The following is a 13,734-nucleotide window of genomic DNA, read 5'->3' as shown; positions in this document are numbered from 1 at the left end:
TCCCTACTCCAGGAGGATGTTCTAAAGCTGGGAAATGAGATCTTTGCTGTTTTTAGGAGCCCACAGCAAAGAAGAGGATGTAAGGGTATTCTTAAGTGGTTCAGCTGCTCTGGCATGCTGTGGTCCAGGCCCTAGGCTTTTGTCTAATTACCTTCCCCATCTCATGTGCGAGTCACTGTGTTTTGTCTAAAAAGAAAGGAGATTTCCAAATGAGGACTCTCACTGCAAAATATTGATTTGTAGCAGGTGTGGTTTGGAGACAGCATGTACTGCTTGCTCCCTCCAGCTCCCACGTGTGTCCTCTGGACCCTACTAATCCCAGTTGGTTTTGCTTCTGCCTTAGCATCCCAGGCAAGCAGAGCACCCCATCATCAGAGCAGCCTGGCCCAAGAAGGGAAAATGATGGTGGTGTGGCCTCAGGGTGGCATCCTGCATTACAACTGTCAACCACTCCAGGGGTGTGAGTCCCTCCCACCCCTGGTGTCTGGTGTGATTTAGGCCTTGTAGCACGGCTTTCTCAACATGTGGAAAGCTGACCTCATCCTCCCTGGAGCAGAAGCTTCTCCACTGGATCCAGATGCAGGTGTGACCTCTGGCAGTTTTGCTGGTTCATAACCCACTCAATCATCTCTCTTATAAAAAGAGGATGATGAGGGAGAAAAGAGGGGAAAGGAGTGAGGAAGACAAGACAAAGAGAGCAAAAGAAGAAAAGCAAAAACCTCTTTTCCCTCATCCCCTTAGGACTTCCCTCCCAGTGGGGGCTCCCTGGTCTTGCCAGCGGCTCCCTCATACTTTGCAGGTTCTGGATATACATTTCCCTTAAGACTGGTTGTCTGCAGAGCAGGGGAAACAAACCAGAGCCCCTCATAAATCAGTAGAGGTCACTGCCAAGAGCTCTGTACACTTGCTGTCCCTGGCAGTGATAAACTCATTGCATTTGGGAAATGGCCAAAGACCCTGAGTCTGATCTTAATTCTCATTCCCAGAAAAGTCGCAGCTCTGTTCATCCACCCCCTGTTTACTGTCTTTGTGTTTCCTAGACAAAGCTGGAAAGGAGGAAGGAACACAGTTCTATAACTGGGTGCATCAAAGGCTGCATTTCTTTGTTTGGGGGAGGAGGAACAGGACAGGGGAGTCACGAATCACTAGGCTGTGGAAAAGGGAGGCCCATGTCAGAGGAAGGCTGAAGTCATGGGTCCTGCAAGGGGGCTAGGAGATCTGCAGAGCTTCTCGGATTCTGTTTTTATCACATCTGAGCCTTGGATCTGCCCCTATTCTATTCCCTTGTGAGGTGATTTGAGATTGTCATATGGTGGTGAAGGCCTAGTGATGGAGTTGTCAGGGTAAGACCACCAAGAAACCCACCCTCCAATGGCTCATACTCTTCTTGCTCCCTGCCTTCTCCCCATATCATCCTTGCCTTGAGAGCTGGCTTTGGAGTTGGGCATATGACATAGGGACTGTGACAGCAGTGCCTCAAATGCTCCATTGGACCCACCACCTCCTGGCCAGGAAAGTAGATCGATGCCTGCTGCTCTTTCCTCTTTGCCACATCATCCCTCCTGTCCTGGTTGATCAGACGATGCAACATGACACCAGGCCTCCCTTCCCAGCTCCTGTAGAACTGGGAGACACATTTCTCTGGGCCTGCTCAAATCTCCCTGCCTTGATGAGTTTTCTGGCTCATCGACTACCTTTCCCCTCCCTTGGGAGTCTAGGCCATCTAAAGTCACACCCACTCACAGCACATGTACTTCTTCTTCTCTGCAGATCTTAACTCAATTGGCTATGGTCTTCTTGGTGCAAAGTCCACCTTGCCTACAGAATTTAAGCTATGTGACAAAGAGTCCTCTTTGTCTTGTTCAGCCTGTAATCTCAGTGCATGGCACCAATACAGGAGATGCTCAATAAATATTTGCTGACTATTGTCACCATGAAATGTTTAGGCCTGTGCTTTATCCTGCTTTATTTCATGGACAAGTCTTGCTTTTAATGTACCAGGCTTTTCCTGCCCACAACGAGGCCATAGGAATTAGTTGGATCAAGGTTAAAATTTGTTGCCAAGGCCAGAAAGGCTAGACTAAGAGAGTTTCTCTTACTCCTCTTACAGAAGCAGAGTGGTATTGGGAGACATACACTGGGGATTTAGATTCCTAGGAAAAGCCAAACAAGAAGTAGTGACCATTGTTTTGAACAGCGGTTTGGAGAGGGTCCAAGTGTTAGCACAGACCTTTCCAAATGATTCAGGAGCCACCTGGCTCTGCAGGCCAGACAGAAGCAATGCCTGACACAAGAGACAGTGAGTCATTTTCACTTGGGGTTAACATTTGTACTTAAGATTCAAACGTTAGAACAGTTTAAAGAGACAACAAATGAAAGCCAAGACCAATGACGCCCCTCAGTCTGGGCTCTAGGGCTGTTAGAGACAGTTGAGCCAAAATGCTTACACTCCTTTGTGAGGAATGAGAGCCTCCTTCTCCTTCCCTACAGAGAGTAGGAACTTGATCCAGTCATAAGCCAAAGTAAGCATGGAGATTGCAAACTTGCTAAACATTAAATTCAAATAAGCATTTCAGTGAATCAAGAAACGATGTGTATTAGTGTGTTGTCTGTTACTATAACAAAATACCTGAATCTGGGTATTTCATAAAGTGAAGGAATTTATTTCGCTTATAGTTTTGGAGACTGAAAGTCCAAGATCAGACTGCCCCATTTGTTGGGCCTCTGGTTAGGCTCCCTACTGCTCCCACCTCCATCACTACCACTGTATCACAGTAGTATATGGCATCAGGGTATGGAGAAAGATTGCATGGTGAGACAGAAGGCAAGAGGCAATCAGGCCAGGCTTGCTCTTTTTATAACAACTTACTCCTGCAGGAACTAACCAAGATCCTGCAAGAACTACATTAATCCTTTCCAAGAGCATTGTCCCCAGAAACCTAACTACCTCCCAGTAGGCCCCCTTAAAGGGTCCATTACTTCTCAACATACACTGCCACACTAGGGACCAAGCTTCCAGCATCTGAACCTTTGGGGGACACACATAATCCATGGCACCATGTAAATTCAAGTAAATGTTCAACTGTACAAGGGACAAACTACATCCATAAAAAATAGTAAACATACCCTTAAGAGACTTAAACTAAGGTGGACTGGATTTCTGTGTGAAGTTTTCATAAAAACATTACACAATAAGTTTGTAAAATCAGAAGACATCTGGACAATTAAAGTAGCCTCAGAACCAAGTCACTGTTTAATTTTGCTTGGTTCCTTTTGCAGTGAGTCCATTCCCATGGTGGGGAGAGGTGTTACTCCTCTGATTTTGCAAATATTGGGCTGTTGTAGGAGGAATAAAGTTGGTCCCAAACAGAACTCTTTGGGAGGAGAGGGGGCCCTACATGTGACCCCAAGATTCCTTACTTTCTGCTTGCATTTTCTTTGTTTTTCATTAATTTCAACTGATAAGTAAAAATTGAATGTATTTACAGTGTTTTCATATACATATACATTTTGGAATGGCTAAATAAAGCAATTTTACATATATAGCACCTTACATGCTTAGCTTTTGGTTAAGAACACTTAGGATCTACTCTTGGCAATTTTTCAAGTATGTAATATATGGTTAAGACCTCTAGACACCCTGATATACAATAGACCTCTTGAGCTTATTCCTCCTGTCTAACTGAAATGTTTTGTCCTTTGACCAACATTTCCCCTACCCTCCCTGCCTTGCTCCCCACAGCCCTGGCAACCACCATCCTACACTCTGCTTTTATGAGTTTTTAAGTGAAGTCATGCAACATTTGTCTTTTTGTGCCTGGCTTGATGTAATGTCCTATAGATTCATCCATGCTGTGGTTAATGACAAGATTCCATTCTCTTTTAAGGCAGAATAGTATTCCTGCGTGTGTGTGTGTGTGTGTGTGTGTGTGTGTGTGTGTGTGTGTGTGTAACATCTCCTTTATCTATTCCCCAGCTCATAGACACCCAGGTTGATTTTCTATCATGGCTATTGTGCTCTCATTTTTTTTTTAATCTGGCTAGGGAGAAGGTCTTGGTAAGCCCTGGCTGTTGCTCTAGCCTCATCTGACCAGGCATCTTGAAAATGTGCCTCTCAGCTGAGGGGAGGTCTTTGCTTCCTCCTTCCATGCCCTACTCTGGGAAGAGGCTCCCAGTCAAAAATCCTGCCTCTCAGTCGGGCCCTCCCTCCTCACTGACCAGCCCTCCATTCCTGCTGAACACTGAGGTTTTTGCCCAGCTTCGTAGAATGAGCAGTGAGACCATGGGGGTGATGCTTCCTTTATAAGAGCAGCTGCTAACAATCCCACCCTCCCACTTAACAGGTCCTCTCTTGGAACAATCAAGCTGTCCTGTGCAGCTGAGATGAATTCCACCTCAATGGATAAAGAATCCTTTTCCAACACCAAGTTCTCTGCCAAGACTTTCCTGCCTTTGATGAGAATAGATGTTAGGAAGGAACTATGTGCCGGTAGAACTTAGCTGGAAGTCAGGGGTGAAATCTGTTGTCAAGGCCAAAATGTAGATGCATCTAGGAGCATTTGCAGAGAAGAGGCAGCACCATCTCACCACACCTGCTCCCCCTGGATGTCACCCTCAGGTCTGGTATATTTGTCCACGTGCTCCCTAATCTGGTTGCCAAGAGCCCCCTTCCAGGACAAGGTGATGGATCTAATATGCACAAACTGATCCAATTGCATCATTGCATATGAATGTATATTTTAATTAAACCTGTTACTTAAAGGTACTTGTAGATTCACATGCAATTATAAGAAATAATATAGAGGGCTGAGCATGGTGGCTTGCATCTGAAATCCCAGCTATTCAGGAGGCAGAGATCAGGAGGATCATGGTTTGAAGCTAAAGTTAGTAAGACCTCATCTCAACCACTAGGTTAGACATGGTGTCCTGTACCTGTTATCTCTGCTGTGGGAGAGGAATAGATAGGAAAATCCCCATCTGAGACTGGCCTAGGCAAAAACAAAAGACCCTATCAGAAGAATAACTAAAGCAAAAAATGGCTGGGGGGCATGTCTCAAGTGATAAAGCACCTGCCCAGCAAGTACAAGGTCCTGAGTTTAAACCCCAGTAGTAAAAGAAGGGAAGGAAGGAAGGAAGAGAGGGAGGGAGGGAAGGAGGGAGAGAGGAAGGGAGGGAGGGAGGAAGGAAGGAAGGAAGGAAGGAAGGAAGGAAGGAAGGAAGGAAGGAAGGAAGGAAGGAAGGAAGGGCAGGAGAGAGAGGGAAGGAGGGAGGGAAGAAGAAAGGAAGAAAGAAAATAGAGATGTACTATTTATCCAGACTCCCCATGGCAAGATCTTGCACAACTACAGTACAGTATCACAACCATGATACTGACATGGCTGTAGTCCACTAAGTTATTTAGATTTCTCAGTTTTACTTGTACCCGTGTAGTGTGTATGTACTTAATTCTATATAACGTTGTATGTGTAAGATGTGTCAAGATACAGAATCATCTATCACCACAAAGATTCTTTCTGTCACCTTTTATAACCACCCTTTTCTCCTTTCCCCTCCTCCCCCATCCCTAACCTTTGGTGATCACTAATCTGCTCTCTACTTCTATAAGTTGTCATTTTGAGAAAGTTTTACAGCCAGGCACTTGTGGCTCAAGTCTGTAATTTTAGCTACTTGGGAGGCTGAGAGATTGGGAGGATAGCAGTCAAGGCCAGTTGGGGCAAACAGTTCTTGAACTCTAAAACACCCAGAACAAAATGGACTGGAGGCATGGCTCAAGCAGAAGAGTGCCTGCTTTACAAGCATGAAGCCATGAGTTCAAACCCTAGTCCCACGTCCTGCCCTCCCCCAAAAAATGGAATCACAGTGTATAACCTAGAGATTGGCATTTTCACTCATCATAACGCCCCTGGATTCTTCCAAGTTGTTGGGGAAAATATCAATAGTTTGTTTCTTCTTATTGCACCCCAACAAGACACCTAGACCCAATAACAAATCCTTTGGGATGTGATCCTCACGGACCATTTACTCTAAGAGAGAAAATAATTTTTTTTTTGGTGCTTCTGAGAGTGTGGGCGGGAGAGGTAGAACATGTTACAAGTTTTCCTAGGTTCAAAAACCATACCTGAGGACTGGCAGAGTGACTTAAGTGGTAGAGCACCTGTCTAGCAAGTGTGAAGCCCGGAGTTCAAACCCCAATACTGCCAAAAAAAATGCAGACAAAAAATATACCTAGGTTCCTTTGTTTCTTTCCCCCCAAAAAAGTGGTCAAAGCTAGTTCCTCTAGCTTTGGCTGACAGTTCTTTCTCTCGTCTCCTTGCTTCCCTCCTTCCCTAGGAGCACATCTACAAGCTGATGAAAAGTGACAGCTATGCCCGCTTCCTCCGGTCCAATGCTTACCAGGACCTGCTGCTGGCCAAGAAAAAGGTATCTTTGGGAAGGGCAGGCTTGTCTTTCTGAGCACTGTTGACTCTTGCTGCTGCTTGCTGCTGGTGTGAAATGAGAATTTCATCCCTTGGGTTTTATTTATTTTCTCCTTTCCTCTTTTCCTTCTCTCTCTGCTCCACTCCAATGGAAAGAGTTAGGATGTCACTGCCCCAGCCCTAGTCAAGGACAAAAGGATGTGGCATCTAGCCTGCCTCCATCTCCCCATTGCCTCTGTCTGCATGTTATGCCTACTGAGAGGGGAGTGTGACCAAATACCATGGCCACAGTGGCTCAGCACAGGAGTGCTGAGCTGGCAGTAACCCCAGCAAATCTCAGGACACCAGAGAGAGCAACTAATTGCAAAATCCAGGTTCCTCCCGACAAACCTCTCCTCACCAGCCTAGAGAGGAGGAGTCTGAGGCAAGAATCAGGGCAGTCTGTCATGGGGCAGAAAGCCTTGTTCGTTTCAAGGGAGCAATGCAGTATCTGAAGTCATCCCCAGGATTGGTCCCTCCTTGACACACCCTTCCCCACCCTCACTTGCCCTGCAGTGTTTCCCTTTTCTTTCAAGAAGTAACTGCATCCCAGTTCCTGCCTTCTCCACTTAAAATTAAGCCATGGCTCCCACAATCCTTGGAGTCATGAATCTGTGGGCCTAGGGACCCTCAGCATGCAGTTGATGAAAGCAACTAAAGCAGGGATTCAGCTGGATTTGGGGGTGGGTAAGTAAGAGCAGGGAGATGCATGGGGCTGGGAAAGGGGAAGCAAGAGACAGGGCTCATGATTCCAGAATACCTGCCAACACTCTGCACTTTTCAACTGCAATCTGAGGCCCATGTGTGGTTAAGTGTGGCTTGACTTGCACCAAATTCCACACCTTCCATGCCATATCACATAGGAGCACATGCATCCCTTTCTTCTCCCTTCACAGCCTCCCAACTCCAGTCCCCAAGCATGTGGTTGTCCATCCTCAGGCTCTCTTTTGGGCTGCCTCTCAGCCACACACCCTTCCCTGTGTATTGTCAACCTTGTGTGCGAGGATCCTGTCTGCATACCTGGTTGGTACAATGGGACTCCAGAGTCTAGGACAGGGGTTTATATCCTGCCTGCCTGCCCCTAGGTAGCTCTCAGAAGAACCCTAAGAGTCTGAGAAAGAAACAAGAGCATCCAGAAGGTCCAGAATGTCAGAAACCCAGCTCTGTTGGCTCCTGGGTCCCTCTGGCAGGTGTGGCTGCTGTGAGGAGAATGTGAAAGCTGGCTTTGTGCCAACTTCCTTGCTGGAGGATGTCAGTGAAAGGGCTCTGACAGCCTGCAATTGACTCTGATGTCCACTTCTTCAAGCACTGGAGGTTGTAGAGACTCCTGATAGCTCCAGACCAGAGCTCATGGTAGAAGGTCAAAAGAAGTTTCCCATTTCTTGTGGCTCAAGTCACCTGAACTGATCCTGGTCTGGGGACATTGCAAGGCTCTAGCAGTTTCACAAACCTGGGCCTGGTGGCATAGCTAGAGGAAGTGAAAGCAGAAGCCATGCAGTTTTCCTGTAGGTGTGAACACAAAGGGACAACACACCTGAGCTTGCAGATCCCACAACAAGAAGAAAACTCTTAAGGTCATTTGAGTGGGGAAGGAACAGAGGGCTTTCCCGGGAAGTGTTAATGAGTGAAGTTCATTACAATTGTCCTTCCAGACCTCAAATTAAGGGATGTTCTTGGGGCAGAAAGCCTTACAGATGGCAACACCCTTTCAATATTGAGGAGTTGTTTTCTAAAACAGTGACAAAACCTACTTTTCCTTCCATTTCTTCCCGAGAGTCTCCAGGCATGGATGAGATTTGTAACTCGGCACCTCCAGGTAGGCCTAGAGTATCTTCTGATTTCAGGGGTGGGCCACCACGTGTTATCCATGTCCAGGTCATAAAAGGTATGTGAGGTTCACAGTGCCAGGCAGGAAAATATATGGAACCACCTCATATTTCTGCTGAGTGCAGCCCCTGATGGATCTGGAGGCATAGCCTGCAGATCCTTCTTCCTCCATTCTTCCTCTTTTCTGATGTTTTCAGAGGAAAGGAGGATTGCTCTGAAGAACCAGGTTCTCAAGGGGTAGGTGAGCTGGGTTTTGAGGGTCACTCCAAGAAATTTAAGTACCAGCAATGATGAGTTTCCAGGGAGCTCATGGAGGCCTGGGCCATGCAGAGGAAGCAAACAAGTCAAGCCAGTGGCTGCCCTTTGAGAGCAGCAACTCAGTGGCTAAGGGACAAGAATAATAAAAACAGAATGTTAGATCTAGGATCGGCCTGACTTGAGCTAAACACATGTTCCCCAACTCCATTGGATTAAAGCTGAGCCCTGCCATCTTGGTATGATTTCCAGGGTCAGGCATTGGTCCTTCAGGTCCTTGATGAGGAGAAAGCCAGCCCAACTCTGGTGGCATGTCATGTGTGTTGTGTTCTCCTTCTGCAACCTCGTATTCCTATTCCAGCTTCCAACTGCCAAGGAGGCCCTCTGACATGATCCACTCTGACAAGTGCCCACTCTGCCTGTCCACTCTGCTTTTAATGCACCCTGCAGATTCACAGACACCTGGCTGCTTTCTTCAGCTCCCCAGTTTCAGTTATTTGCTGGGGGTATGTGTGTGTCCCAGTCTCAGCCTCAAGACCCCATAACGGGGCTCTAAGATAAGTTGGCAGGTGTTTTGGGATGGAATTCTACTTTCCCAGGTAGAAAAGTTAGGGAAAATATCAGACACAGCCCAAACCTCTCTACCTCCTGTTACAGAGAGCAGGTAGGCCTGGGAGAACATTCAAGGCCTCTGCCTTTCTTGCTCCTGACACAGGAACTTCAGCTAAGAGATCCCCAGGGAGGATCTTAAGCCTCTGGTGCATGTCAGTAGTATGCCTTGGGAGTGTCACCTGCCTAGGTACTGAGAGAGCATCTTTTGTCAGAATACACCCATGTTATTGTCTTCTGAGACCCCAGACCCTTTGTCACTCAAAGGACACAAACAGGAAGTTAAAGTTAGCATACTGTCCTCTGGGCAGAAAAATCTCAAGAGAGAAAACAGTCCTGACCCAAACTTGCAGATGAACTAATGGACTTCACCTCCCCAGTGGATGCTTCTTGACATCCCATCAACATCACCACCACCAACAACTGCCCCCCCCCAAAAACACACCCCATCAGTCCTCATAGCTAGTCTGTTCTATGTCATCACTTGGAGCTCCAGATGGCTGCCTGGGGCCTCCTGGCCACAACTACCTGGGGCTCCTGCATAGGGGGACAACCAAGGGAAAGCCATGAGCAAGCAGCTCAAAACTATCAAATGAGGCCCTGTGTAAAGGCCAGGCTGTGGGCACAGCTCCCCTTTTTCCCCACTGCTCCAAGGAGGCGGCACCATTTCTTCTGAGCTTCTGTTTTCTGTCTCTCCCATCCACTCTGCCAACAGCTCTGGCTGCTTCTCTTTTCCTGTTTTTCGCCCCATTTGGCTTTTGTGTTTTGTTCTTTAGCTGCGGCTTGCTGCTGTTTGGAAACCATGTGTAAGCTGAAGACTTTTTTTTTTTTTCTGTATTTTTCTCCCTACCTTATTTTTCCCCCCTCCTAAAGCCAGAAAGTGAGCAAGGTCGTAGAACTTCCCTAGAAAAGTTCACTCGCAGTGTGGTAAGTTCAGTCGGTTTTCTCCCCTCAACATTTCTTTTGGTTTTGGTTTTTCGATATATGTATATATATATATATATATATATATGCATATATTTTGTCCTTTTTGGTTGTTGTCTTCTTCGGGGCGGGAGGGATCCAGTGCTTTTCCCCCTCAACTCACCCCTTTTCTTTTGCGAGTGTCTGCAGCTTCTCTTCTAGGGATGGATTTCCCAAGATCAAGCGGCCCCCTCTGCAGAAGGTGCACAGCTGTCCACCCAGCCTCAGGCCAGGGCCTGTGAGCTCTGCTCAAGGCTATGAGGAGGAAAGACCCCACTGCTCTTGGGGCTGAGTGGTTTGTGCATCTTCTGCAGCAGCCTGGGGACAAGACCATGGAACATACCGTGAAACAAATTGGCTCACAACCATCACTCATCTTAAAGAAAAAATAAAAAATCCAAATTCCCCTCTGTGAACTCTCAGTCACGCTGGTGCGGGTTGCGCTCTGATGTTGCTGTGTGCGCGACTTTGGCTGCGTGCAGAAAGCGGCCTTGCTGCATGGGTTCTGGCGATGTGGTCCTAGCTGGCGTGTGTGTTAGTGGCCTCTGCATGAATTCCTACCTCCCTTAGGGACCCCTGTCAATTTCATTTATATAGTATGACAGGAGAGGAGGGCAGTAGCCCAGTCCCTGAACTGCCCCCCCACCCCTGTTCTCCCCAGGGGCGAGGCCTTGTCAAGCTCCCCAATCCCTGATTCTGACAGTGAGTGGAAACAGGCTCAAGTTCACTGCACTTGTAGGGAAGTGGCCTGACCCACGCACACACCCAGCTTAGAGAGGTAGACACCCACACAGTGTCCCGTAACAGGCACGGGCAGTCAGAGAGGGGTCTTTCCTATGGAGCACAATAGCGATCCTGTATCAATCTACTACGATCTATATAGACCAATGTCCCCCATCTCCCCTTTCCATGTTGGTCTCTCCAAAATTTGATAACAGGGCTTGGTGTACAGGAAGTACTTAATCTACTCACTCACTGACAAATCAAAAACAAGTCCCTGAATTTATGGAATCAAGCCTGCACTGTTAACCTCAAATCAGAGGGTATCAAGATGGCAGCCAGGGAAGAGGCACATGGACCTGGCCACATTCTCTTCCCAAAGAGTGGAAACCCAGTGGTACAAACTTGCATTGTTTTCCCATGTCTATGGAGAGGAAAGTCCTTGTAAAATATGACTACTATATGATCAGTAGCCTTACTTCATACCTTTAACACAAAATCATGGGTTAAAAGCAACCTAGTCATTTGCTTGTCATAGCTAGATGCATTTTAACTGCATTTAAACATTATTTTGAATTAACTAGATGTAGACATCATAATAACTCCAGTAGGTGCCAATTAGAGATGGGTGCTCAACCTGTCTCTTCATGGGTCTTCCCTCTCTGTGGTCTTTCCTCATGAGAAATCAAAATATTCAGAATGCAAGGCCACTGGCCTCTTGTCTATCCTCATAGCTGGTTTTCTATGGCCTTGTGGCTTCCCACACCAAGAAAATGCCACACATGGTTTGGTAGAAAGTGTTGGGGTATCTCTCTTTCTGAGACCCAACTGCTGCAGATGGAGGATGTTTAGGGATTTAGCTGATAAGCTGAGAGCATACTGTCAAAGCAACCTGAACTCTTCCGTGCAAGCTGCACAGGAAAAGTGCAGAAAAGCAGAACTCTGACAGTCCTGTTGAGACCCTTTAGGTTAACTGCATGGGTTGAGGCTATAAGAGAGAAAACCTGGTAGATGCCCAAACATCTTCAGGCTGCTTCTCATGAGAAGTAGGTATCAGGAAAGGTAAGAATGGTCTCAATGAAGTTCTGTAAGGAGCAGTTATTGACGTCTTTCATCCCAGAAGTGCTGTTGGCTCAGTGGTTCTCCAAGGTCTGTTAACAAAGCAGAACAGGAAAGTATCTGCCACTCTCTAAGCATCTGATGTGCAGAGAATTTACAGAGATGTTGATCAGGGTATGCAGAAGGAGAAAAATATTCCAAGCTCCTGAGATTTGGGGCTTTTATATGATAAAGCACTGAAATTTTAAAAAATATGTTCCTGAATTCCCTGCTACTCTTTTATGAACAGGAGACTCTAATGGATGGTGTGTTTGAACTTTTTGCTTCCTGCATTGGAGATAGATTTCCATTGACCCATCCATGCTCCTTGTGCTCTTGGGGTGATACCACAACTCCATCAGCAGGACTGTTTGGGGGACATGGCTCATAGCTATAGAATAGTATTGGCTGTCAGACTACATAAGCTGGAGCCAAAGATTTTGGTCTCAACAACCCAATATTCTAATCAAACATAACTGACCAATATGCCTTGCAATTTGATATCCATTCTCTGAACACTACCTACATAAAGTGTTCAACTTCTCTTAAAGAAGATGTACACCAGTGTTTCATCTGCTTCTGACTACAAACTATCAAACTAAATGAAGAGTTTAATAACTTTCCCATGTTTCTGGGAAAGATATGTAAAAAGACCACTCATATCCACTAACTATGGAAAACTGAGAGAGTGAAACCATTCAGCTTGGCTGTCTATCTTAATGATTTTGTTAAGGGTTTGGAATGTGTGCCATGGTCATGTGGCATTCAAGATGGCAATTATAACCAAGATGGCTGTAGTAAGGTCAAGCTGGATCCCTTTATGAACCAGAGCCCATCTTTCCCTAACCCTGCTCACTGAGAAGCTTCTTTTCACTGTGGTTGTAAAATACGAAATCCTCAGCAGGAAACGCTTAGCTAGTCATTGTGGACTGCCTTTATGTCACCTTCCTTTGGGTTCTTTGTAGGACATTACTGACCAGGGAGAAAAGGAGACGTCAACTAAAATCATTCCCAGCTGCTCAGTACCAACCAGCCTGCCAGTGTCTGCCATCTTCCTAGTTTTGAGGTTGACAGATGGCAATGGGGGCACAGAGTGGCCAGAACTAAAAGGCTCATCATCCCTGGTTTCTCTTAGGAGTGTTTGACCCTTCAGATTCCATGGGGTTGACCATAAGCTTTGGGCTGGGGTCTCCCAGGGCCTGACTCTGACAGGGAGGACCAGAGAGATGCTTAGAGGGAAGATGAGAGGAAACAAAGGGCCCTTAACGAAGCTACAGCAACAGCAATGTGATTTCCCTTTTTTGGATGGTGGCTGAAGTCATCTGGTATGAACTCCCAGGTAGGGAGGAAAAGCTAGAGAAAGTCCTCTGCCCCAGTGTAGTTCCTTGGAAGTATCACAACATAATGACACTTAAGTTAGGAGAAATGGCAGCCCTGGGTGACCCTGGCTTTATCTCCCTGGATGCATTGGCTCTAGCCTTGGGCTGCAAATATGGGAAAAGGAGTTGCTTGTGCCTGAACAAACACAGAAGGCCACAGAGGACAAAGACGATGGGAACCAGTTGCTCATCCACCTCCTAGGAGAACCTGGGGAGTTAGCTTTGCCAAGGTGCTCCTTGGAACTGTAGCAGCGAGGGCCAGAATCTGAGGGCATCTCAGCACATGCTTTTCTGTCTTGTCTGCCAAGAAATGCAATGGGGAAAGTCAGGTGGTGCAGCTGTCAGTCTCTGAGGTCAACAGCTCACCCTCCACCACCACCTCTGGGCAGCTCTGCAGGAAGAGACCATCTCCCAGGTCCTGACTGTGC

The 13,734-nt window shown here is 46.7% G+C and overlaps 1 protein-coding gene across 15 annotated transcripts in view; it reads left to right on the top strand.

The window, feature by feature from the left end:
• Positions 1-13,734, top strand: part of Rgs6 (regulator of G protein signaling 6) — a 562,790-nt gene that overhangs the window by 529,539 nt on the left and 19,517 nt on the right. For 13 of the 15 annotated variants that reach the window (XM_074067626.1, XM_074067630.1, XM_074067634.1 and 10 more), the window contains 2 exons: positions 6,331-6,420; positions 10,020-10,073. In XM_074067626.1, coding sequence (XP_073923727.1) covers positions 6,331-6,420; positions 10,020-10,073 — 144 coding nt within the window. Of the gene's footprint in view, positions 1-6,330; positions 6,421-10,019; positions 10,074-10,271; positions 13,635-13,734 lie in introns of those variants that run through there. The other 2 variants (XM_074067635.1, XM_074067637.1) reach the window with 2 other exon arrangements.

Source organism: Castor canadensis, chromosome 3 (assembly GCF_047511655.1).
Source record: "Castor canadensis chromosome 3, mCasCan1.hap1v2, whole genome shotgun sequence".
Lineage (NCBI taxonomy): Eukaryota > Metazoa > Chordata > Mammalia > Rodentia > Castoridae > Castor > Castor canadensis.
The sequence above is the reverse complement of the archived record's forward strand: the minus strand, read 5'-3'. Positions and strand labels throughout refer to the sequence as shown.